This window comes from Ascaphus truei, chromosome 10 (assembly GCF_040206685.1).
Source record: "Ascaphus truei isolate aAscTru1 chromosome 10, aAscTru1.hap1, whole genome shotgun sequence".
NCBI classification, from domain to species: domain Eukaryota; kingdom Metazoa; phylum Chordata; class Amphibia; order Anura; family Ascaphidae; genus Ascaphus; species Ascaphus truei.
In genome coordinates, this window is record NC_134492.1 from 59,775,223 (window position 1) to 59,801,539 (window position 26,317).

The 26,317-nt window shown below is 48.9% G+C and overlaps 1 protein-coding gene across 3 annotated transcripts in view; it reads right to left on the bottom strand.

Annotated features, from left to right (window-relative positions):
• Nucleotides 1–21,334, bottom strand: part of ASPM (assembly factor for spindle microtubules) — a 38,604-nt gene extending 17,270 nt beyond the window's left edge. For all 3 annotated transcript variants that reach the window (XR_012804151.1, XR_012804152.1, XM_075617034.1), the window contains exons 1-18: nucleotides 20,874–21,334; nucleotides 18,887–19,030; nucleotides 16,791–18,336; nucleotides 16,355–16,444; nucleotides 15,368–15,535; nucleotides 13,073–13,219; nucleotides 11,592–11,837; nucleotides 10,445–10,512; nucleotides 9,371–9,512; nucleotides 8,193–8,323; nucleotides 7,788–7,963; nucleotides 7,560–7,705; nucleotides 5,918–6,003; nucleotides 4,726–4,944; nucleotides 2,945–3,149; nucleotides 2,082–2,227; nucleotides 1,862–1,990; nucleotides 776–970 (exon numbers count right to left, since the gene is read on the bottom strand). Coding sequence is in view for 1 of the 3 variants with exons in the window: in XM_075617034.1 (XP_075473149.1) it covers nucleotides 776–970; nucleotides 1,862–1,990; nucleotides 2,082–2,227; nucleotides 2,945–3,149; nucleotides 4,726–4,944; nucleotides 5,918–6,003; nucleotides 7,560–7,705; nucleotides 7,788–7,963; nucleotides 8,193–8,323; nucleotides 9,371–9,512; nucleotides 10,445–10,512; nucleotides 11,592–11,837; nucleotides 13,073–13,219; nucleotides 15,368–15,535; nucleotides 16,355–16,444; nucleotides 16,791–18,336; nucleotides 18,887–19,030; nucleotides 20,874–21,125 (4,236 nt within the window). In the remaining 2 variants the exon portion in view is untranslated. The remainder of the gene's footprint in view (nucleotides 1–775; nucleotides 971–1,861; nucleotides 1,991–2,081; nucleotides 2,228–2,944; nucleotides 3,150–4,725; nucleotides 4,945–5,917; nucleotides 6,004–7,559; nucleotides 7,706–7,787; nucleotides 7,964–8,192; nucleotides 8,324–9,370; nucleotides 9,513–10,444; nucleotides 10,513–11,591; nucleotides 11,838–13,072; nucleotides 13,220–15,367; nucleotides 15,536–16,354; nucleotides 16,445–16,790; nucleotides 18,337–18,886; nucleotides 19,031–20,873) is intronic.
• Between the last annotated feature and the right edge of the window lie 4,983 nt (nucleotides 21,335–26,317).

Below are 26,317 nucleotides of genomic sequence, written 5' to 3' on the forward strand. Positions count from 1 at the left end.
CGGGGCTAGGAGCCGCGTTAGTATTAGGGGTTTGCAGGGTAAGGGGCGGGGCTAGGAGCCGCGTTGGTGTTAGGGGTTTGTAGGGTAAGGGGCGGGGCTAGGAGCCGCGTTGGTGTAAGGGGTTTGTAGGGTGAGGGACTTACCTTGGCGGAGAAGCGGCCTGCGGGTAGATGTCCCGGTAGCGAGGTGAGTGGCAGCTGGACGGGGATTTGGTCGCGGCAAAACAGCAGCGGCCAAATGTCTTGGAGCGATATTTAGCTGGCGGCCCCGTAACTGCTCTGACAATCCCCGCTAACACGTGTTTATACACTGTAAATACCGCCGCTCCCCCACCCCCCGGGGCTGTTGAACACCGTTACCTTTATCATGATACAAAAATTAGAATAACCGATTCTCATTAATTCAATAAAATCTACAAAATTAATTGACAGTTAAGCTGTGAGCGCTTTGCTTTGTCATTATCAAGACTTTGCTGAAATCCCCCCGGCTCAAGTGTGGCCGGCGAGCGCCCTCCCCTAGCATGTGTCTATATATCTGCCCCAGTGGGGGGAGGGGAGTATGGATCAGCTCTGGGGGTCCCCTGCACTTTGGGGGAGGTATTGTGGTTATAAGCTGCAGGGTATATACAATATATCTTTCTGGCTACATTCGGGTACACAGACCAGTGTCACCGCTACAAACGTCAAGTGTGCAAAGAGACAAAAACTCGAACTCCCTAGTCACCGCCGATACCGCAAGAGGGAGGCTATTCCCACAAAGAAAACCACGCAGATACCTGGATAATTACAGCCGCAGCCGAGTGGATTTCCTTCAGCCGGCGAGCTCTTAGTGTCACAACGTGCTTGTGCGCCAGGCGTCTCCTCCAGTGTGTCTGAAGGACGAGGGCAGAGCGCCGTCTCTTCAGAAAGCGACGTCGGGAGAGAAACCCAACCACAGCGGACTGGATAACGGACGCGGCCTTGTGCTTCGTCTGCAACACAAAGCGTTCTCATTCAACACACGCAGACAGATCTACACTTTGCCAGCGTTTATCCCCAGTTACCAGCACTGAAGGACTCCGTGCAGCCCATTGACCCTGAACGGACTATACATCCATTTCCCAGTACCGGAAGATGCCATGTGGCAGAAGGCTGCTTAGTAGACATGGCCCATAACCCGCTTGCTGACACTTTGCGCAACACGTTTCTTGCCTCTGTCAGCGAAGCCGTTACAGCCGGGTTGGACAACGTCAGACTTCAAGGGCCACCAACAAGTTACATTTTCAGGATATCCCTGCTTCAGCACAGATGGCTCAATCAGTTGCTCAGTCTAAGGCCCAGGCCATAGAGGGGTGAGGAGAGCGGATGCGCGCTAACGCTGAGGCTCGCCTGCTTCAGTCAGCGCGATTCCACGGACTTGCAGGCGAGCCAGCGTGCGCGAAGGGAACCGGGGGGAGGTGGTTGGAGGCGGGGGGCAGTGACGTCGCTGGGCCAATCGCCCGCGACGCACTGACGTCAATGTCACGGCGCCGACGTCACGGCGCCGTGACGTTGACGCTGCTTAAGGCTGATTGGATGTTTTCAGCCGACAGCACGCTGAAAAACAGCTTGGTGCTCGGCTGAAACCTCCAACTCGTCAGCACGCCTGCGGACGCTCGCGTGAGCCCCCTCTCAAGGCATCCTCATTGAGGATACAGGGGCTCAGCGCGGAGCGTCCGCACGCCTCAGCGCTGCTTGTCCTTCTATAGACGCAGCCTAAGACTGAGCCACCTGTGCTGAAGCAGGGATGTCCTTAAAACCCAACCCATCGGTGGCCCTCGAGCACTGGAGTTATCCACCCCGTGGGTTACAGTCTACGGAAAGAAACAAAGGTAGCGATTAACCTGTAAAAGCCGCTCCTCCACTCTGAGCTTGTACTTCCTCCACGCCGTCTGAATCACTCGGGCCGCCCTGGCCTCTTTGCGCAGGTCCAGCAGCCGGGCGCAAAGGAAGGACAGGTAAATGATGACCACCTGTGGAAGGGAGTGAAACTCTTATACTGCTGGCGTTTAGCGTTAAAATGTCACAGCGAGGAAGGGTGGGGGTCAATGTTTTCCTGTGTACCTTTTCATCCGGGATTGTATTGGACATATCGGAGCAGTGTATCATCGCCGGGATCCCGCCGAGGTCCGAAACGGCACCGTTTGCCAAGCTAAAGTTTTTCCCCTCGTTCTCCAGCAGCTCCTTGTACAGCACCGATGTGCAGATACCTTCGGGAAAAAGGAAACGGTCACACTTACACATCATAGAACGAAGTGACGAGGTGAGGAAGGGAGGTGAGAACCCACCGACGATACCATGAATGCCAAACAAACGCTGGGATTTTAAGAGCAAATTTGTCATGGAAAAAGGCAACTAAATTTCATAGCTACAAAAAATATATATATATTTTTTAAATCTTGCTCTTAATTCTTGCACATGTTGGACTGAAATTCTTACGTTCCCTACCTCCCTTAGAGACCCACGTGACCTTCCCTTTGCCGCGCTATAAGGTATTTCGGGTAACTGCTCCCACAGGTGCGTTTCGGTGGGATATAGTGGTATCGCGGCCATTGGATCCTATGGAAACGGATATTCCACGCCATCCGTGAGTAAAATAAGGCTGGCTACACCTGTAACTCTTTCCTTGCACGATCGGGGCATTTTATGCACCAGTTTAGCTGCTGTTTTTAGACCAGCATCCTTTTAGGGAGAGGTGGGAGATGCGTTTGTTTTAACAGATTAAATTGGGGACTTTTGAGGACATTGGGACAGAAGCCTTATTAATTTCAGCCAGGAGGGAACATTTCTCATACAGCGGTTTAAAAGGAACACAATATTGTGTTCAGTTGTGATTAAAACATTCAAGTTTGTGACAACATACAACAGCTAACACACTCAACAACACATCATTGTAACGGAAAATAAGACACGGTGACAATATTTACTTTGGTCAGACACGTCAGGCCACATATCCAACGAGTTGTCGGACTCCGTGGAAGAATTCAGCCCCACTGTGCCAGTCCGCGTGCATTCTATGGTCTGGGTCGTGCGCTGGCGTATGGCATGGAGTGGCACGTAACTGGGGTGGTAGTGGCTAATCAGGTAGCAGAAAACTCGCCCGTCGGAGAAGGACACAGTAAAATTCTCTACCTGAGGACACAAAGACAGCTCAGTTCAGTCAGGGGTCTTCTCAGTTCCATGAACAAGCGGAGCACAAAACACCCCCAGGAACCTTGCAGCCACTAGGACCACAGTGCAACAGGGAGGTGACAGCGAGTGGCTGCCAGGTCACAGAGGGCGCTGCATCTTCCTGAAGGCAGGGAGAACGCATTGATTAGCAGGAAGATCAGCGCCTGGTCACAAGTTGGAGGTACAAGTTTCTTGTGGTTTCTTTTTTTTCTGGTGCTGATAATTCTTTCCATTAAAAGGACAGTTTATTTTTTTTCCCTTTTAAAGTGATAACGGGTCACAAACACCAAAATATTGCTGCAGATCATTGGAGATGTCTGATAGACAAGCACCGCTGTCCCGCACACAAAGTAACATGGGTGTCAACACGCACTATAAACACTGTCATTCAGTTTGCATGTGTACACGAGACCGATGCAATAGTCTCTAACTTGGCAAAATCACTGTACACCATTTTCTCCAATCAGATGAATAGGACCCTGTGTGGGAGAAACCCTTTTATCCCAATATAGTTACTAATCCAGTGGTTTTAAACAGAGGTTCCTAGGAAAACCTAGGATCCGCGTACCTCACTAAAGGGTTCCCTGTGATTTTCAGATCGTTTCAAAATTGTATCAAATACAGAACAATTTACTATGTATTTGTTCACAGTCACACTATTAGAGAGGGTGGGGGTTACTTACAATGTATCTGATCTCAGACGTGCTATTAGAGAGGGTTGGGGTTACTTACAATGTATCTGATCTCAGACGTGCTATTAGAGAGGGTTGGGGTTCCTTACAATGCATCTGATCTCAGACGCGCTATTAGAGAGGGTTGGGGTTCCTTACAATGCATCTGATCTCAAATGCGCTATTAGAGAGGGTTGGGATTCCTTACAATGCATCTGATCTCAGACGCGCTATTAGAGAGGGTTGGGGTTCCTTACAATGCATCTGATCTCAAATGCGCTATTAGAGAGGGTTGGGGTTCCTTACAATGCATCTGATCTCAGACACGCTATTAGAGAGGGTTGGGGTTCCTTACAATGCATCTGATCTCAGACGCGCTATTAGAGAGGGTTGGGGTTCCTTACCATGCATCTGATCTCAGACACGCTATTAGAGAGAGGGTTGGGGTTCGTTACAATGCATCTGATCTCAGACGCGCTATTAGAGAGGGTTGGGGTTCCTTACAATGCATCTGATCTCAGATGCGCTATTAGAGAGGGTTGGGGTTCCTTACAATGCATCTGATCTCAGACGCGCTATTAGAGAGGGTTGGGGTTCCTTACAATGCATCTGATCTCAGATGCGCTATTAGAGAGGGTCGGGGTTCCTTACAAAGCATCTGATCTCAGACGCGCTATTAGAGAGGGTCGGGGTTCCTTACAATGCATCTGATCTCAGACGCGCTATTAGAGAGGGTTTGGGTTCCTTACAATGCATCTGCTCTGAGACGCGCTATTAGAGAGGGTTGGGGGTTCCGCAGAATATCACAAAATAATTATAGCGTTCCTCAACCAAAAACACTGTACTAACGTGTAACAGCGACTTACTTTGGCACCATAGAAGGCGGACACAGCATTAACCCATTCCATGAGAAGCAGAACTCGCTCGCTGTAATTCTCAGGTGCAAAGTGGTCACTGTCTCTCTTGCCTGCGACGGACGGGTGAGAGAGAGACCGAAGAGCAGCCAGCTTCTTCTGCGCTCCATAACTTTGCTTCAGAAACTCAATTTCCTCTTTTAACTGTTCAACATTGAGTGAAACATCCACCTGTGACAGACGATAAAGACAGATTTCAGCTTTCAAGTAAAAGTCTGACGTCTAGAAGATTTCGTACAGAACGGCCCCATTGTTATTTTGTGTAGAGAAAACTTTTTTCATAGGAAAAAAAAAAAAAAAATGGTCGATAAACCCCACCACCCCCTGTGTATATTCTGATACATCCCCCTCCCCCATCTATATTCTGTTAACGCCCTCCCCCACATGTATATTCTGATAAACGTATAAGGGGTTTTGTCACTTTTTTTACTCACCATAACTTAACTCAGTATGGTAAACCCCATCCTTTAGCTTCATTGCATAGCCAGTTTACCAACCCCACACTGATGAGACCCATTAAGGTCGAAACAGCTGTCTGTGGGTGGTTTTCTGGGTATGCACCTTAACCCTGGCTGTGCTCAAAGCTGTGACCATGCAGCAAGCTTAAGCCTATAGGGAACCATGTTAAAAATGGTTATTGAGGCAAAAAGTGACACTGTGTGCTCATTTGCATGTCATTCCCCAGAATCCCTTGCTGCAGTGGAAGTGCTGTATGCTGGGTGATAATGGGGAAAGGCGGGGTAGCAGACCTGCCTAAGACATGCAGATGAGCATACAGTTTTATATATATATATATATATTTATATATATATATTCTGATAAAGCCCCCACCCCCCTCCGCTGTGTATATTACCCCCTGAACAGTATGTGGACAGAATGCGCTCCCACGGAAAATAATCTGATGAAAAGGTCAGGTGATAAGTACAAGGCTTAATAGGTGAAAGTAAGATCTGCTCCCCATTAATACACAGGATACATTACGTGCCTCTGCCAGTAACAGAAAGCCTAAATACAGTGTGACCAAGTTCTCCGAGTGATGGAGATTACTAGTGTGTTGGGAACACATCCCTAATAGCACTGACGAGCAGGAACACATCCTCTTACTTCTGAGTATTGCACATACTGTAGCTTTTCAATTCTATACCTGGAAAGCAAAGACAATTCGCCAGAGCAGAGCCAGGGTGCGTTCCCTGTGTCTGTCAACAATGTGCTTGGATCCGATCACGACACCTACAGGGCAAAGAGATCAGAGGCAGGTTAAACCCCGAGGCTGCGAACAATGTGAGATGCGCACAATATACACACACAGCTTCACTACCCTGAACAGCTTGCATTGTTCAATAGGTGGAACATAAGCAGGGAGCTTTACAGCGTACATAGCATACAATTATTATTTATTCACAACAGGACGTAGACGGGCACAAGAGTATGAGGGATATTCACTCAAGTCTCGTGGCTGCAAAACCTGCTCCAATAATTGTGCCGGATCAGTGGAAAAGAACTCATACTGCTTTCCCCGGGATGCCTTTCACACAGGCTTTGCAGCTAGGAGACTTTACTCCACACAGGAGGTCCTCGCTATCCAAACGCATTATCCGATGTCGGAACGGATCAGACGCTCACCGCCGCAGATTAATATTGGATTCGCAACCATACGTTTTGCTATTCGACGGATATTGCAGGACGGATTCCGGCAGATAACCGAGGACCGCCTGTAAAACCCCTATATATCTATCACTTTATAAGCAAAGCAAGGAGCAAAAAGGAATGGAGTCCAATAAACCCTCTTTAAATGCACTGAAGTACAGATTTCATCTCAATAAAAATGCTGAAGAATTGAACTACTTTGGATGGAGTCAGTGGATCGTGAAACACGCGGGGGAAGGAGCCAGAATACAGCGCTACCAGGCTGTGCCCAGGGGCCTGTGACGTAGCACGCCGGGAACACCACGGTGACGCATGGGTGGCAGAACTAGCAGGCGGAGACCGGCGCTGGCAGTTTAGACATCTATAGGCTAACCAAATGACTTTGCGAGTAGGACCGCTTATTCTAGCTAAAGACGACATTATTGGAAGATCTAAGTATGGAGCGTTTGTTTCGCGTTTCTCTTATTACATGGAGCCCTGGATATAAAGTCAGAAAAGGGCAGTTGTTTCCTGTGCATGCAATTACAAGTAAACACACAACCGTGATATAGAGAAATAAGACAGGTCTACTGGTAATGGGGGCATTAGAAGATAACAGGCTGTGCCCAGGGGCCTGTGACGTAGCACGCCGGGAACACCACGGTGACGCATGGGTGGCAGAACTAGCAGGCGGAGACCGGCGCTGGCAGTTTAGACATCTATAGGCTAACCAAATGACTTTGCGAGTAGGACCGCTTATTCTAGCTAAAGACGACATTATTGGAAGATCTAAGTATGGAGCGTTTGTTTCGCGTTTCTCTTATTACATGGAGCCCTGGATATAAAGTCAGAAAATGGCAGTTGTTTCCTGTGCATGCAATTACAAGTAAACACACAACCGTGATATAGAGAAATAAGACAGGTCTACTGGTAATAGGGGCATTAGAAGATAACATTTATATACAGTATGCAGGACTTCTACTGAAGGAAATTGCAGGTGCAAGTTCCCTGAACACTGCACCAACGAGTTCATGCCAGACTTGTTTTTAATACTGCACGTTAAATACCATTGCTTGTGTATACTAGAGAAACCATCCTCCAAGATGGATAGATCTATCATGACAAAGGACACTACAAATGAGATAATTTGTAAAACTTACCAAATTCATCTTGTAACGGAACCTCCCGCTCCTTGAGGACCTGCAGAGCCACTTCCACATTGTGCATCTTTTGCAGGCGGCTTATCGCAGGCAGCCGCAGCTTCTTGGACAAACTCCAGTTTTGGGTGAGAAGCTCCATCGTCCGCCTACATAGGACACGTGATTAGTGTATGGTGGATGACAAAGAGAGCAAGGGTACTGAAAACACATACTTGGCGTGCTACTCACACTAATCGAATACCGCACTGTAAATCCACTGCCAGATTGGTCACGGCAAAGTCAAACTCGTCAAGTGGAGCCTGGACGTGGCTGACTGGCAGTCCCAAATAGCCGAGGTGACGGGAGAGGTCCCCTTCGCCACTCAGGAAGTCTCGAGAGAATGCCAGCAAGACGTCTTTACTGGACTAGAGATAGAATAGCAACGTCAAGACAGCATCGCACCCACACCGCAGATCAACACGTACTCAAAGCCAGCTTAATGCCGATGTACAAACCAAATCAGACACCGGGAAGAAGTGGAGAAGGATTATCCACACGTTCAAGAAGTAGACAGAATACCCAGACTGCTTTTATTTATCTGGAGTTTCCATACAGAAAATGTAACCGATACTGGTTTAGGAAAAGTGACAGCACCTTAAATTCAGAGTCTTTCCAGAACAAGCAAGGGTCGTGGTCGATGAGCCGGGACTGCTTGGCGGTGTCAAGGAAGAAAACCAACAGCAACAGCTTCTTCAGCGTGAACTTCGATAGGGCCTCTTCGTGTCCTGAGAGGAGGAGGAGAAAGCGCCCGCTACATTTATACACAACATCATGTTGAATAGTTCTCTTTACTTGGCAATTAAAAGATTAAGGGGTCAAATCATATACACTCTGAAGCACCCGTTTGTGCCGCTTTCGGATCAATATAAACCAAGGAGAACGACCACACACTGATGTTCTGGTTAAAGCTACAAAATCCGGTTTGAAATGGTTTATTTAATATGTTGTGCAGTATTAAATACTCCCCCCCTCCCACCCCCCACCCCTTTAAGCCTCTTTTGGCCCGATTTAGGAAGCTACACAAGCACCTCTTTTCAAATAGGCGGCCATATTACGTGCCCTGGTAAGCAGGATCATCATCGGCAAAACAGGCAAGCAACTACTGCATCTATTATAGCAAAAACTGCAGGAGGCCCCGCCACTTTAAGGGAGCCCGAGAAAACGTTATAGGAGTCAAACATTACCAATTCTGAACCACTTCTCAAACCCCGTTTCCTTTAGCCCACCATACATCATTAGGGTGAAAAACAATACGGGTTACCATCAGTATAGAATGGAAGCTCAGGACGATACTCATTACCACTGTAGTGTAGCTGTTAAACTTCAAAGAATGAGTAATAGAATGGAATTGTCACCTATACACCCCCCCCCTCCCGGTGGGAAGCAGGGGGTTACTGGGGAGGAACAGTGTCATCTATACACCCCCCTCCCGGTGGGAAGCAGGGGGTTACTGGGGAGGAACAGTGTTCATTTCAGCTCATGGGTCCACCTACCTCCCGAGATACTTACCTCCAAAGAGTGCTGCCGGTATAACTGTCCCACGTCACAAGGACCAATAGCACACCACAAGGGATGATGTCGCGGCTTCCTGTTGGCTCGCGGGACCTTTAAACCGCCATATTGTGCCGGAGCCGCTACAGAGGTAAGTATCTCAGGAAGCAGGGTGTCCCCGAAGTGGAAATCAACGCGGATCATCTCCAGAGACCCCCTGCCACCCAACTAGTCCATATAAATCCCGCCAGCCAGCGCTGGGAAAGGGGAAGAGTCCTTACCGTCCCGATACAGGTGTGGCACAGTGGGGTGCCTGTATTCCAACGCCAGATCCGGGTTCCAGAGCAAACGATTCAAGATGAACAAAGCCAGACCTGTGACGTCGCCGTTACCTTCCAGAGAAATGAGCTCGCCAAATATAGTCTGCAGATACAAGCCCGGGAGAATGACGGGGTGCGCTCTAAATGCAACAAAGCGCCATAAATACTTACTTAGGAAAGAAAGAACAGACTTGCGAGGCTAACACTATGTGATCACTAATGTGATTGCATACGTAGGGTCTTATTCTACAGCCACAGAAATGGCTGTTTGGGCCCAAACCCCCCTGGACTTCAATGGCCTGTACCGCCATATCGGTGGATGTAGAAGTGCAGGGGTGGGCAACTCCTGTCCTCAAGGGCCACCAACAGGCCAGGTATTAAGGATATCCCTGCTTCAGCACAGGTGGCTCAATCAAAGACTGAGCTGGGACTGATTGAGCCAGCTGTGCTGAAGCAGGGATATCCTTAATACCTAGCCCCTTGAGCACTGGAGTCGCCCACCCCTGCTCTCAATAGTAATCATACAGAGACAGAACTCACTAGCATGACCGGGTTTTACAGCAACATACTCAGCATTCATGTTATGCCGTTTACCGATTCTGCGGTGGGGGAAACATATTGGCAAACAGGGTTTTGAATGAAATTATTCTTTCCTATGTTTTGTGTAATAAGTCAGTTGTGTAGTATTAGCTAATACCTACCACATTTTATTAAATTCTCTACCACTCATTTTTAATGAGTCTTAAAGTATTAAGCTCCCTGGGGTCGCTGTAGCCGCCATTTAGGATGTGCAGGGCTTTTCTCTCTTGAAAAAGGTGGCCATATTGCGTGCCCCGGGAAGCAGAAACTTTGCTGATCGATCACGGGAGACGGAGCGATCGGCGGCTTACATGATTACATTGTCGCAACGTATAGAACTTTTGCATTTATTAGAACAAAACATGGCAAGAGCCACTGCCCCTTTAAATACACATAATAGGATGTATAATCACGGTCTTCCCACAAAAACGGATCATTTCTAAATGAAAGTATTACCTCCAGGCCTACACGTAGCCACAAAGGATTATACGACAGAAGCCAGTTCAGAACTTTCTGACGCTCCCCTGGAGAAAAAGAACATATGTTATACACTACACAGTAAAGCAGCAGGACTGGTACTTTAACTTAGGGGGGCTAAACTCAAGTCCTCAAGCCCCCCCAACAGGTCAGGTTTTCAGGACATCCCAACTTCAGCACAGGTGGCATTAATTAGTTGCTCAGTCGGAGACTGTCAGCCACCTGTGCTGAAGCTGGGATATTTTGAAAACGTGACTTGCTGGGGGGCTTGAGGGCTGGAGTTGAGAACCCTTGCTTTAATGTACATGTTTTATACACAAAACACTGCTAAATAAACATTACAACGGGCCGATATGTTGTGATGAATTTTGCGGTTTACGGTCTCTGTTAACGCACTGTTTCCATGTTACAGGTGTGTCCTGAGTCTGGAACATTTTTTTAAAAATTATTATTATTATTATGAGACCTATTAAACATTCCAGTCTACAGGGAATAAACTGAAACACGAAGAGTCAAGTTGTGCCATGAATGTTGCGGTTAATCTGGCAGCCACCATCTTTATTGTACATGTCAAAGGGTTAGAACAGGGGGGGCAACTCCAGTCCTCAAGGGCCACCAACAGGTCAGGTTCTCAGGGTATCCCTGCCTCAGTACAGGTGACAATCAGTTGCTCAGTCAACGACTGAGTCACCTGTGCTGAAGCAGGGCTATCCCCAATACCTGACCTGTTGGTGGCCTGGATACCGGTTGAGGACTGGAGTTGCCCCCCCCCCCCCCCCCCCCCCCGGGTTAGAAGTACAACGCAGTGTGCGATTCTGCTGGCTCATCGACAGCTTCAGAACAGTTGAGTGCGCGCTCGCTGAAGTAGCAGGCTACGCGTCCAAGGATGCAACGGTCAAATAAACAAAAAACTCCCATTAGACATTCCAACATAGTTGCAAAATAATTATTTTTGTCGTCCGAGAAATGTCAGTCACAAGAGTTCCCGAGGAAGTTCCTGCGGGGACTGAAACGTCAACCTACCCGACGTGTTTTGGTTACTATTCCATAGACTGGTCACCGTGTCCATCTGTGCTGGCGAGTGTACGGTAAAACATTTTTTTTTTAATACCATGTGGTAACTTACCAATATCTTTCCAGAGGTGTCTGTCCTTCCGCACGAGCAGCCGGCGGGCCTCAATCTCCACTTCCAGCCTCCGAATGGCCCTCACCACCGGATCCGACGTGAACAGGCGACAGGCCGATCGGCGCAGACGGTTTAACCGGCAGCGGGCCGTGTAGGCCTTAAAGGAAACCTCCTCCTTGGTGGGGGCTTTCATAACACTGGCTTTGTGAGGGTTTTCCGCTCCCAGGATCAGGGCAGCAGCGTTTACTAGTGTGACAATGGATTGACTATAAATATCTATATATATTACTATGACATGGCGAATGCAATTAGAAAGCATCCAAGGCACATTACAAGCTGCATTTATACCGGTGTTACTCTCCAACCATAAACCCTTATCTTGTGTCATTAAGTATGGTTTAATTGTAAAGCACCAACGGGGGTAGAGTTATGGAAATGACATTAACAGAATAACATACCAAATAAAGACAAACAGATACAAAAGGCGACGAGGGCCCTGACCCGGGGAGCTGACACACTTGTGAAAGGAAGGTCGAGTTGTTGATATACAGAATGGGGGTGGGGGGTTATATCAGTGTTTGATCACAATTAAAGACAACCACGATTACCCACCCCTTGGGGTTGAAAAGTGCACACAAGTGACAATACAGGAGTTTAAAAGATGGCGACCATCCGTTATAAAATAAACTGACGTCTTTGAGTCAGTCGTAGGAGGTCTGACCGTGCCCCATCCCGCAATATATTCAGACCACGGGGAACGCCGCCGTGCTTACCAATGATAGCATAGTCCGTTTAATTGATATGCAAGGAGCTAGTTCAGGAAGGTTGTTCTTTACAGGGACTACTTAAAGCCTTCTCTACAACTCTGTCTTTCTCCGCTCCTACTTGCCATCATTGTAGGACTCACACACTAGTGATACAGTACAGGATTGCTTTACAATTAGGATATATATGTGACTTCAGCAGTATTATTCCCGATACTGCAACTAACTGCTATTTTGTTGCAAAACTAGAGTTTAATTAAAAGAAGCAATCCAGGGGGAGGCACGAGGCGGAAAAGAGGGGGAGGCGCGAGGCGGCAAAGACGGGGAGACTCGAGACGGCAAAGAGAGGGAGGCGAGAATGGAGAGAAGTGTGCACAAGGGGCAGGAGGGAGTGCAAAAAGAGGGGAGAGGAGAGACAGCAAGGAGAGAGGGAGGAAACAGACTGCAAGGAGATTCTGATCAGTGTATGTTACACTGGGTAGTGTGTGAGAGTGTGTGAGAGTGTGTGTGAGTGTGAGTGTGAGTGTGAGTGTGTGTGTGAGTGTGTGTGTGTGTGTGTGTGTGTGTGTGTGTGTGTGTGTGTGTGTGTGGTATGCATGTTTTTGTAGCACTTGTGGCTCAGAAATTAGTCTTACTTTCCCTCTTTTTCCATTAGAAGGAAATTCCATTTCTAGCAACTTTATTTCACATTATAGGCGTCGGACACGCTGCCCTCACCTTTCATGGAATCCGTTTTCACGGCCAAGTCATCCGGGGTGAGTATGAAGTTTAACCACCAGGTAAATGCCCGCTCCTGCTTTGCCATCCAGCGCTCGTCATAAAACATGTTTTTGGCCGCAAAAGGCATCGGGTGCCTGGGAATGACTGGGAACAAATGAAGCAGTCCATTAATAACGAAACTTATACCAGAGGCGCCATTAAAAAATAAAACAAAAAAAGGATATTGACATGGAGGGCACGCATGCCACCCCTATCAGAATGGTGCTTGTTGCTCTAGTAAGAAAGCTAAAATCCCAGCAGAAATGACTCCAGACTTCAAATTGAGAGCAGTATCTTGTGTCACATAAAACCTGTGACAAAAGTTAAATACAGGACCTTCCACGTGTTCCCCTGACGGAGCTCCCCGAAAACGTTGGGAATTATTACAAATACTTTAAATGTCTATTTGACTTTTGTCTGAGGTTTGAGTGCCACAGGATACTGTTCTCCATTTAAAAAAAAGCAAACCCCATCTTTGCTAGATGGGCATGAAAACCAGGGGTGGGGGGTGATTTTATGTTGCATGTGTTCAGAATGTAATGGCAAATTAAACAAAGTGTAATATATATATATATATATCAGAAAGTAGCCGTGTTAGTCCAGTTGCAATACTGAAGAACTCATTTATTCTGCACTATTAGGTGATACCTTTTTTATTGGACTAACAATTTATGTCATAGGACGAGCTTTCGAGAGTTCTCCTCTCTTCTTCAGGTCAAGCAATACTGATATACACAGGAATCTATGGCTAAAACAGTGTAGAGAGAAAAAAACAGATATGTACTGTAGATAAGGTAGGGTTTTAAAAGTGTTTGAAGCTAGGGGAGGGTGACAAGGAAAGGTGGGGAGGGGGAGGGATGCTGGGGGGCTCGGGAGAGAAAGTGTGGATAAGAATAGAGGAAAGCAGGATAATTACAAACAATTTTGATAGGGTGTGAGAAAACCCATGTCCGCATTAAGTCCTTTTGTTTTGATGTCAAAGAGTCTTATCATTTTGAGTTCAAATGTTTTCCATTCTTGGGGCGTTTAAACATTCCATTGAGGATTTTGATTTTTAAATCATTTATGGAATGATCTGGTTGTGAGAAATGATGTCCCACATGTGAGCAGTATCTTCCTTCTTCGTGATGGAGTATAGAGTGTCTGTGCATATTCATTCTGCCTTGTAGTTTTTGGCTGGTTTCCCCAATGTAGCAACCTTGGTCACATTTGTTGCACTGAATCATATACAGGCATACCCCGCATTAACGTACGCAATGGGACCGGAGCATGTATGTAAAGTGAAAATGTACTTAAAGTGAAGCACTACCTTTTGCCCACTTTTGATGCATGTACTGTACTGCAGTCGTCATATACGTGCATAACTGATGTAAATAACGCATGTATAACAGGATCTATAGTCTCCCCGCTTGTGCACAGCTTCGGTACAGGTAGGGAGCCAGTATTGTTGTTCAGGACGTGCTGACAGGCGCATGCGTGAGCTGCTGTTTGCCTATTGAGCGAAATGTACTTACTCGCGAGTGTCCTTAAAGCGGGGTATGCCTGTAGACTACATTCCTGGATGTGCAGCTTTATGATCCTTTAACATTGAATGTTCTATGGTTGTGACTGGCTGTGGGATCTTGGCATATATGTTTGCAGAGTTTGCAATGTGTGTTGTTGCACGGTTTTGTGCCATTATCAGTGTCTAAGTTCGTTGTGAAGTTTTCTGCTGACTAATTTCTGTTTGAGGTTTGGTGGTTGCCGGAATGCAAGAATGGGAGGTTTGGGAAAGATTTCTTTTAATGTCGCATCTTCTGCCAGCATGGGTTGCAGATCTTTGATTATTTTTCGTATTCCCTCTAGGGTAGGGTTGTATGTGGCCACTAGTGGAATGCGTGTGGTAGGTTCTTTCTGTCTGTATTGTAGCAGGTGTTCTCGTGGGGTTTTTAGTGCAGATGTAATAGTTTTGGCAATGGTCTTTGGTTTGTATCCCTTCTTTCTGAACGATTCGGTCAGGGTTGTGAGATGCCTGTTTCTGTCTACAGTGTCAGAGCATATGCGGTGGTATCTTATAGCCTGGCTGTGTATGATACCTTGTTTTGTATGAGTGGGATGGAAGCTGGAGTTGTGGAGGTAACTGCATCTGTCTGTTGGTTTCTTGTATACAGATGTGTGTAGTTTGCACACACACACACACACACACACACACACTATAAGCTTTCTGCAGTTTTCCCGCTCAGTTACGCAGCCGGCGATCAGGAACTACAGTACCTGTTTTTGACGGCTTTACAAATGTCAGTTGCGATTGTGCGACAGCCACGGTGCGTTTGGAGCTCTTGTAGGTAACAGAAGACTGCGACTGGGGGGCTCCCACCGTATCTGCAAACAGCCGGGGGGCTCCCACCGTATCTGCAAACAGCCGGGGGGCTCCCACCGTATCTGCAAACAAAACGTTGCGTTTAAGCAGCAAATAAATGCAAACCGGCAAGTTTTATAAGATGGGGAGGGGGGGGAAAGAAATTGAATCACATTTTCGACTTTGATCCTGGGAAATACTATATTACAGTGTATGCCAATATTGAAGATTTAAATGCACTTAAATCGCACCAATACACAAAGAAACTTGCAGTAATAACCATACCACAGTATTTGTTATACAGCTCATAGGGTTAGGAGATATTAGGAACAACGTCAGAGAACACGACCCTGAAACATTATAATTGAGGCACTCAAACCTTCACCGATACTGATCATACGTACAACCAAACTGATGTTTATCCAAATATATCAGTTCTAGCAATCCGTTCAGACAGTCACTATTTAGTCCATTTGCCAATGCGCACACTTATTGCACAAGTTTGTGCCTAATTAGGCCAAGCCCCCAGTCAACACCCAAGTCCAAAATCTTGCCAGTGGCATCCTCAGAAACGTGCAACCTTTAATCTTCTGGACACGGGCCTGCAACAACTTACGCTGCAAGCCCCTTTGGCTTAAGGGACATTTCATTCGCCCCCTAAATTCCCCTAAAGCGATTAGGATTAACCAACGTAGTTATGTTGCATTTTTGCTTCTCCAATTATATGGAGTTTGAAGATTCAGGTTTAAAGCCTGCAAGCAAATAATTAGATGTACTAGTTTACTAATAAATACGCAGAGAACAGAATGAAGTGATCCATTTAACAACAACAAAAACGAACAGAAAAGTCAAAACACCTTGAGAGCCCATTTTCTTACAGTAAGAATACAATATTCACGTACCTGTCTTGCATGTTTTTATAGGAGAGAGTCTGGCTTTTGAAGCTCCGTGCTGAAGTTTGTGCGTTTTCCCAGATTTCAACGCCAGCGAAACTGAAACATTGCATGAAGAGAAGTGACAATATATCCCAACACACACACACACACACACACACACACACACACATCAAGAACATCAACATATTGGGAGATGAGAATGACACAGTGGGGAATAAAATGAAAGGAGAATTCTGGCTGCAGTAAGACACCGATAGCTACAGTATGTCTTCCAACAAACTTTACTTCCATGCCAGACAAGGTATCACAATATTAGCGTCACAGTAAGTACAGTTAGGCAATAGATTCGCTTAACCCTTGCAGCTCCAGGGGGGGGGTCATAAGGGAATTATTGACATGTCACAAGGTGAATATGTTGGTTTAACTCAGCCAGAAATCTTACCCGCTCTCCTGCTCTGGCTAGGTCGCTCTTTGCTGCGCGCATGTTGCGTGACCACGGGTTTGCAGAGATGCGCTTTCTTGGCTTGCGTTGAAGTCTCGCCCACGACTGTGGAGATTTCCGTGGACTCCCCATATTTGCTTGCTGCCACTCTGATATCTACACCTCGCAGGAACTCTTCGCTTCTCCGCTTCCGATCACAGACAGCCGATAAGACAGCAGGGGAACCCTTCCCTCCGTCACCAGAACCCTCAGCAGAACCGGACACGCTTATGGTGGGCAAGTCTCGAAACGCTACGACACTCGAATGGACGATACTCTCCCTTCCCGGTTCGGTGTTCTCAAGTCGCCTCCGGGACTTGGGTTTGGTCATTGTGTTTTTTCTGTTGCCACCCCCAGCTTTGATTTTGGTAACGGTTGCAGTGAGGATCGGGGGCTTTTTAGGAACATTGATGGCAGAACTATCAGCTGCTGGCAGCTGAAGGAGTTCCCTGTGCTTTGCTTTCACGCAGTACGTCAACCGGGATGTCACCGGCTCCACATCTTTCAGATGCTTGTCAGAGAACTCGTGGCCCGCATGCTGCGGTGTCCTAACTTCCACTTGGGCTGCAGAGGACTCAGGGGGTTTCGGAGGATTTAAGCTTGTGGACGGCGATCTAGACGTTTTCTCGTGTAATAATGATGCAGATAGAGAAGCCAAAAAATTCTCTCTTACGAACTGATCCGGCGAGAGGATGCGGGTGTGATGGGCAGCGGACAAATCCTCAACAGGAACATAACTGTCGTTCACAAATGAATTTGGGCTTAAAAAATGTCTGTGTGGCAAGAGCAGGACAGGCGGCGAACAGAGAGAATCTGTGTTGGAACTCAACTTTGTGTTTGTAAAACATTCCTGTGCCAACCCCTCAAGAGGGCAGGGGTCCCTGCCGGCTTCCTCTGTGGGAATATCCACCGGTTTGTGTGTTCCCGTCTTAGCAGCAAGTTCTGCATTATAAAACACAGTGGGAGAGAGGGCAGAGTATACGGCAGACGGCCTCACACAACCTGGGGTGCACGTAACATTGTGAGGGAGGCTTTGCGCTGGGATTATTGGGGACACTGAAAACCTGTCATGGACTCTCTGGTCTCTCAGTGCCCACTCCTCCTCAATGTAAAGGTCCGTCTGAATTGTAGACGTGGTTCTATGTTCTTGTAAAGTCTCACTATATTCTGTGCTGCAGAGGACAGAGTAGGTCTTTGACCTCCGCAGCGAGTCTGGGGTCACGTCCCGCAGCTCGCTGGCCTGTGGGCTGACGTGGCGAGCGGGTGTCCTGTTCTCTATACTCCGCCTGGACTCCCTCGCTAGCGACGTGTCAGTCACATGCAGGGCCAGGTTCTCACAGGACTGCAGCGGGCTCCGCGCTCTGTCGCAGTTCCCGTACCCGGCATTTTGGGTTACACAGAACGTTTTAGAATTGACACCTGTCACATCAAGCTCTTTGTTCTTCAGTCCGGTATGTTTTGGTCTCACAGGGGTATTTCTCTTCTTTATGGCGTTCCAGAGATTCTTCTGCAAGACATTGCACACAACAACCAGATTTAAAAGCGTGAGTGGACTTTGTAAAGAAAAAAAAACACTGCAGGATTAACTCAAACTGACACATTTCTAAGCCAGGGGTGGCCAACTCCAGTCCTCAAGGGCCACCAACAGGTCAGGTTTTCAGGATATCCCTGCTTCAGCACAGGTGGTGCACTCAAAGACTGATCCATAGTTTGAGCCACCTGTGCTGAAGCAGGGATATCCTGAAACCCTGACCTGTTGGTGGCCCTTGAGGACTGGAGTTGGCCGCCTCTGTTGAAAGAAGTGGCTCTCCTTAACACCAGCAATTTACTGCTTGAAAACACTCATGAAAAATCCCACTTGCACAAAGATCTGCAAGGAGAATAAAAGGGGACATTACAGCGATAGTAAGGATCGCTTACCTCTTTTACAAACCACCTAGACATTGCTGTTTGCCCAATATATAAGCTACAGATCTGGAAAACACAGGCAACCTGGCTAGCAACCCGAGCAATGACGAGTGTTATAGTAAATACGTTTTGTAATTGACCACACAAACCTTTTTCTTGGGCAGCGCTTCAGCCCGGCCCAGCAGAACCGCCTGATGCTTCACAACGCCGTTCACGATAAACGTGATCAGTTCCCGGATGCCGCCTTCTTCTAACGGGGTCCATGTGATGGTCAGGGGGACGCTTTCAAACGGCTACAAATGACGACAGTGTCAGTGACACGCAGACAGTGTCACACACGAACGCAGACGAGTGACACGCACGTAGACGAGTGTCACACACGCGTTACGCACACAACAGTCACACACGCACGCAGACCAGTATCACACGACCACCGCGCGCGCGCAGACCATCACGCGCGTGCGGCAGTGTACATGCAGGCAGACAGTGTCACACACGCACGGGACAGCGGGACAGTGTCACACACGGGACAGCGGGACAGTGTCACACACGGGACAGCGGGACAGTGTCACACACGCACAGGACAGTGTCACACACGCACAGTGTCACACACACGCACGGGACAGTGTCACACACGCACGGGACAGTGTCACACAAGCACAGGACAGTGTCACACAAGCACAGGACAGTGTCACACACGCACACGACAGTGTCACACACGCACACGACAGTGTCACACACGCACACGACAGTGTCACACACGCACACGAGTGTCACACACGCACACGACAGTGTCACACACGCAACAGTGTCACAGTGTCACACAGTGTCACACACACGCACGGGACAGTGTCACACACACGCACGGGACAGTGTCACACACACGCACGGGACAGTGTCACACACGCACGGGACAGTGTCACACACGCACGGGACAGTGTCACACACGCACGGGACAGTGTCACACACGCACGGGACAGTGTCACACACGCACGGGACAGTGTCACACACGCACGGGACAGTGTCACACACGCACGGGACAGTGTCACACACGCACGGGACAGTGTCACACACGCACGGGACAGTGTCACACACGCACGGGACAGTGTCACACACGCACGGGACAGTGTCACACACGCACGGGACAGTGTCACACACGCACGGGACAGTGTCACACACGCACGGGACAGTGTCACACAGTGTTACACACGCACAGTGTCACACACACGCACGGGACAGTGTCACACACACGCGACAGTGTCACACACGCACGGGACAGTGTCACACAGTGTTACACACGCACAGTGTCATACACACGCACGGGACAGTGTCACACACACGCACGGGACAGTGTCACACACACGGGACAGTGTCACACACGCACGGGACAGTGTCACACACGCACGGGACAGTGTCACACACGCACGGGACAGTGTCACACACGCACGGGACAGTGTCACACAGTGTTACACACGCACAGTGTCACATACACGCACGGGACAGTGTCACACACACGCACGGGACAGTGTCACACATGCACGGGACAGTGTCACACACGCACGGGACAGTGTCACACACGCACGGGACAGTGTCACACAGTGTTACACACGCACAGTGTCACACACACGCACGGGACAGTGTCACACACGCACGGGACAGTGTCACACAGTTACACACACACACGCACGCGTCACACACACGCATCACAGTGTCACACACACGGGACAGTGTCACATAGTGTCACACACACGCACGCATCACACACACGCATCACAGTGTCACACACACGCACGGGACAGTGTCACACACGCACGGGACAGTGTCACACAGTTACACACACACACAGTGTCACACACACGCACGCGTCACACACACGCATCGGACAGTGTCACACACACGCACGGGACAGTGTCACACACACGCACGGGACAGTGTCACACACGCACGGGACAGTGTCACACACGCACGGGACAGTGTCACACACGCACGGGACAGTGTCACACACGCACGGGACAGTGTCACACACGCACGGGACAGTGTCACACACGCACGGGACAGTGTCACAGTGTTACACACGCACAGTGTCACACACACGCATCACACACACATCAGTGTCATGCACACAGTGTCACACACCGGTATGATGGCCTGGTTCTCCCTGACGCTGAAGCCCCGGCTCTCGGGCAGGCTCAGCACGGTGACCTGGGCCGGTTCCGGGTTGGGATTGTGCAGCAGAAGCGGGCAGCTACGGACCGAACCGGGCCTGACACAGCCGAACCCCACGAAGGGCGGGCGGGAGAAGTGTGTGAGAGAGAGGACCGGGGCGCCCGGGGAGAGCTGCCCCGCGCCCGCGGAGGGACATGTCGCCGCCCCGGGGACCCTCAGCATGTCCGGGGCTGGAACGGTCCTCGCGCGCTACTGTGCGTGTCCTCGCGCTCCCCCCTGGGTCGGTCAGGTGTCCTCGAGCCTGTCCTGTCTCGCGCCGGGTGCGTGTCCTCGCGCTCCCCCTCTCAGTAAGCGGGTCTGTCAGGTGTCGTCCTGCTCCCCCGTCTCAGTGAGCGGGTCAGTCTTGCCCCCCTTTCTGTTGCTGTCTTTGCTGCTAACGTGAAAGGGGGAAACATTCGAAAAAGGCGTCTAACGCCCAGGGGTGTCAGTTTCAGCCAATCGGGAGCGCGGTCCCGCCTGCTTATCCAATCACTGTGCGGGGGCCAAAAAGGGGGGCGGGCACAGGTCAACCAATGGGAAGAGGGCGATTTATTTAAAAAGCAACGTGCAGCGGCTTCCCTGTGTGTGGGCGGGTTCCGGTGACGTCACGCTGCCTAGCAACGGGGATAGAAACAACTCCTCCCCCCTCCCCTCACACAGACACACACCAATATTATGTGTTACTATGTGCATGTACAAGGGGGCACGCAGCTTCGCACTGTCCCCCACCCCCTGGGAGATGTGTGGCTAAGGTGTGTGTAATGCATACCTGTGGTACCCAGGAGATGTGTGGCTAAGGTGTGTGTAGTGCATACCTGTGGTACCCAGGAGATCTGAGCCTCCGCCGCTGGGAGCCTGGGGACGGGGTGCACCTGAGTGGTGCTCGGTAGCGCCCCCACCTATACGGGGTTCTACTGTGTGGAATTACCCCGTTACAGGACACACAAAGAATTACACATTTGTATAAGATAACGATTTTACTGCAGGTAACCAAAGATTATATATATATATATATATATATATATATATATATATATACACACACACACACACACACACACACACACACACACATGTAGAGGTATCAGTACCGTGTTAGCCGAGCTTCAATAATCAAAAAATAAATAGATGATACCGTTCTGTGGCTAACGAAATGCTTTTATTTGTGCGAGCTTTCGAGATACACTGATCTCTTCTTCCGGCGATGTTACAATGAATGAAGCAAGGATAACTTAAAAACAGTGTCTCTTGGAATGTTATCTGTGCTGTTCCTTCCCCCGGTGTGGATGTGTTTTATGGCTAGAGGTGTCAAAGGGTAACTGAAAGCAAGTGAAGAAAGAGTGTGTATGTGTATCAGTGTGAATAAAAATGAATGGAGAGCCCACAGTATATACAGTGCTCTACACAAGGTGTGTGTGGAGTGAGAGGGATATAAATGGTGTGGGTGGGTGTGGAAATGTGAGAGTTTGTAGCACAACTAAAAGTGTGTGTGGATACTATGTGGTCCCTATTGTTGTATATGGATGGAAAAATAAGGAGTATTAGTATGTGTGAGAGACAGCTGTGTGTACATACATATATATACATATACATATACATATACATATACATATATATATACATGTAGAGGTATCAGTACCGTGTTAGCCGAGCTTCAATAATCAAAAAATAAATAGATGATACCGTTCTGTGGCTAACGAAATGCTTTTATTTGTGCGAGCTTTCGAGATACACTGATCTCTTCTTCCGGCGATGTTACAATGAATGAAGCTTCATTTTTTGATTATATATATATATATATATATATATATATATATATAGCAACTGTAAATATTCCTGTATATTCATTTGCATGTCTTAGACAGGTCTGCAACCCTGTCTTTCACCATTATCACCCAGCAAACAGCACTTCCACTGCAGCAAGGGATTCTGGGAAATGACATGCAAATGAGCACACAGTGCCACTTTTTATCTCATGCTCACATTACATGAGCAACCCTTAGTCAATGCATGCTGCTTTAAACACAGCTTTTAAGCAAGGACTTGGGAGATGCAAAGTCAGTAAACCCACTCACTGTGGGAACTATAGGGAACCATGTGAAAAATGGTTATTGAGGCAAAAAGTGACACTGTGTGCTCATTTGCATGTCATTTCCCAGAATCCCTTGCTGCAGTGGAAGTGCTGTATGCTGGGTGATAATGGGGAAAGGCGGGGTTGCAGACCTGCCTAAGACATGCAGATGAGCATACAGCTATATTTGCATATTTGCTTTCCTGTGGAGGGTTTTTGTCACTTTTTTTACTCACCATAACTTAACTCAGTATTATGGTTTAGCCTATCCCATAGCCTCTCTTGCATTCCCAGTAAAATCAACCCCACACTGATGAGACCCATCAAGGTCGAAACAGCTGTCTGTGGGTGGTTTTCTGGGTATGCACCTTAACCCTGGCTGTGCTCAAAGCTGTGACCATGCAGCAAGCTTAAGCCTATAGGGAACCATGTGAAAAATGGTTATTGAGGCAAAAAGTGACACTGTGTGCTCATTTGCATGTCATTTCCCAGAATCCCTTGCTGCAGTGGAAGTGCTGTATGCTGGGTGATAATGGGGAAAGGCGTGGTTGCAGACCTGCCTAAGACATGCAGATGAGCATACAGTTGTATTTGCATATTTGCTTTCCTGTGGAGGGTTTTTGTCACTTTTTTTACTCACCATAACTTAACTCAGTATTATATATATATATATATATATATATATATATATAACCTTCCCCCCCCCCCCCCCCCAATCACAGATAGGGACCATGTGGGGAAATACACTTGTGTTACCAGGTGTGTTGCATTACCTGATAGCCTCACAGAAGGCCTGAACCTCCGCCACTGGGAGCCTGGGGTTATCTGATCATTCGAACACAGCGCCTCCACCTGAAAGGGTTCCCACCTGAGTGGGATGGTCCTCTTACAGGAACCCCAATAATAAAACACGCACACAGTGTATGCTAATAACTGTTTTACTATTGCTACTAATAAACTCGGTACCTGTACCACACAGAATAATGCATAGAGCCATACACATGGAAGTGCACCAGGTGCACACATCATCATAGATATTCCCCAGAGCACCTGGGTGCTGGACACCAATTCCCTGATGTCCCTTATGTCCAAACCCACCCAATGTGTTGGAAATAGCGCTATCCCTTGACGTGTTGGTGCACTACTATAGATACCTGCCCGGGCTCCAGCCACGGGTACCGCAATACAACTGGATTGGATCCGACGAGACGCCCACCTACGCATGGGGTGAATTCCAGCGTGGATAATATCACCATACACCGCACCGTCTCCACCTTGAGTGGATCCGTCTGCAGCCGGCCGGCTGCAGTCACTGCTTGGCGTGGCCTCCGTGAAGATAGTCTCTATATATATAGGGGTAAGAGCCCAGACCCAGGAATCAGGCCGCGTGCCACTGAGTGCTTCCTCAACTTAACCCAAACAGCTAAAAGGGCAGAACTACTCACATAGGGCCTGTCCCTGAAGCAACCACAAACTGGGGCAATGGTATCAGTTATCTGGGGCCTCTGGGGTTAACTGGCCTAGTGCAAGGGGCTACTGCTCTCATGCACCCACACTTACCCTGCTCCCTGCTCCAACTGACATACGCAGAGTCCGCGAAATGTATCCATTCCCTTCTCCCGGGAATCCTTGAGCCTTATTGGCTGTTCTGGAGCACCTGGTGTTGTTATCCCTAAGCCTCATGGGAATTGTAGTCCCGTGGAGGCTAGTATTGTATTGGGGCCGCGTGCGCGATCCCACTGCACATGAGCGACTTCCTAATGGCCGCCACAGCTCCCGAGCTTCTTTTGCGCATGCGCGATCACTGTGCATGCGCGCGCACTCATAATGGTCGGCCCCCGCTAGCCGGGTGCGCCGCAGAGCCTCCCGAGACTCGGAGCGCTCTCTGCTGCGGCCCCCACCCTTGCGAACAGCAGGCGGGTCCGTCGCTAGCTCCGGCGGCACCCGAGACCGCGCTGCCAGCAAGGAGGGGGCTCTCTGGACGCCCAAGGGGGCCAGGGCTACATATATATATACACACATACACAGTCCCACCAACCAACAGGTCACACGCCTGGGCGTACCCACCAGCCCTCTGTCCCCCACCTGGAACACAGTCCCCAAAGTACTGAAGGGTCCTTGGGCACCCAACCACCCTGGCATCCACAAGGTAATACCCCACCTAATGTATGGTACAGAGCTGCCCACTAAAGTGTTGTTGGTGCACGTGAGGAGTTGGGTACCTGCCGGGTGTGTCCACACCCGGGCACGCTGTGGAAGATAGGATCCACTGATCCAGCGATGTCAGCGATGAGCCCTCCTCCGCGGTGGGTGCTATCCAGCTGGAGGGTCCCACACTGATGATAGTCTCTGATGTGGTCTGGTCCCAAACCACCTGAGGACAGGATGCAGCCGCATCCTGTCTGTGTCCCTGTGCTCTGGTTCTACAGGGGCAGCGTCCCTATCTATGGGCCTGTCCCTGCAGCAACCACAAGCTACACGGGTGTTGGGGCCTAGCTTGGGCCTAATAGGGGATATCTGGCCTAGTGCAGGTGCCACAAACACCTGCACATACCTCTTACCCCTTCCTTGCCCCAGCTCCGACGGGCGTGGTCTCCGATTCACGCCAAACCTAACCCCTAGCTGGCCGTGATCCTGGTAGCCCTATTGGCTGGTCGGAGCCTAGTTCCCTACTGGCCGTCTCGCATGCATGCACGGCATATCCAAAATGGCAATGCCCTGCGAATGGTGCCGCCGGTAGTCTCCGGCAATGCGCTCGCCTGGCCGCACTTTGCGCGTTCGCCGCGAGTGCGTGCAACCCTCCGCTAGCCACCTGCACCCCAACGACCCTGCTTGGGAACTGCGTACACAACATATATACACAGAGAACTTATATAATAAAAATGCATAATATAACAAAACTTATCACAATTGCAATGACTCTATACAAGATTATACAGCTCAGTGAACATTACAATCACCGAGCATATTTTATCTCGAGACTACTGCTGAGCCTCATAGTGGGGTGCCCCAATTTGATCATAGGCCATCCGATTGGGAGGATGCCTAACTCTTTGGCTCCTACGGAGCAGTTCTTCCGCTACTCCCTCTGGGTAGTAATACACACAGTCCTGAGGCTCAGCCTTTCCCATTGCCAGTATAAATGTCTCTGAGTAGTCCATGTGTGGTATGAAGCATGGGCTTCCAGGATACAGAGGTTGGCTCGTTGGAGCCACCCTAGTAGGCGTTGTGCGTCTGGGCCCTTTACCCGTAGCTCCTCGGAAGGTGCTCTGTGACTTTAAAGTCCCCTTTGAGAGGGTCCCTC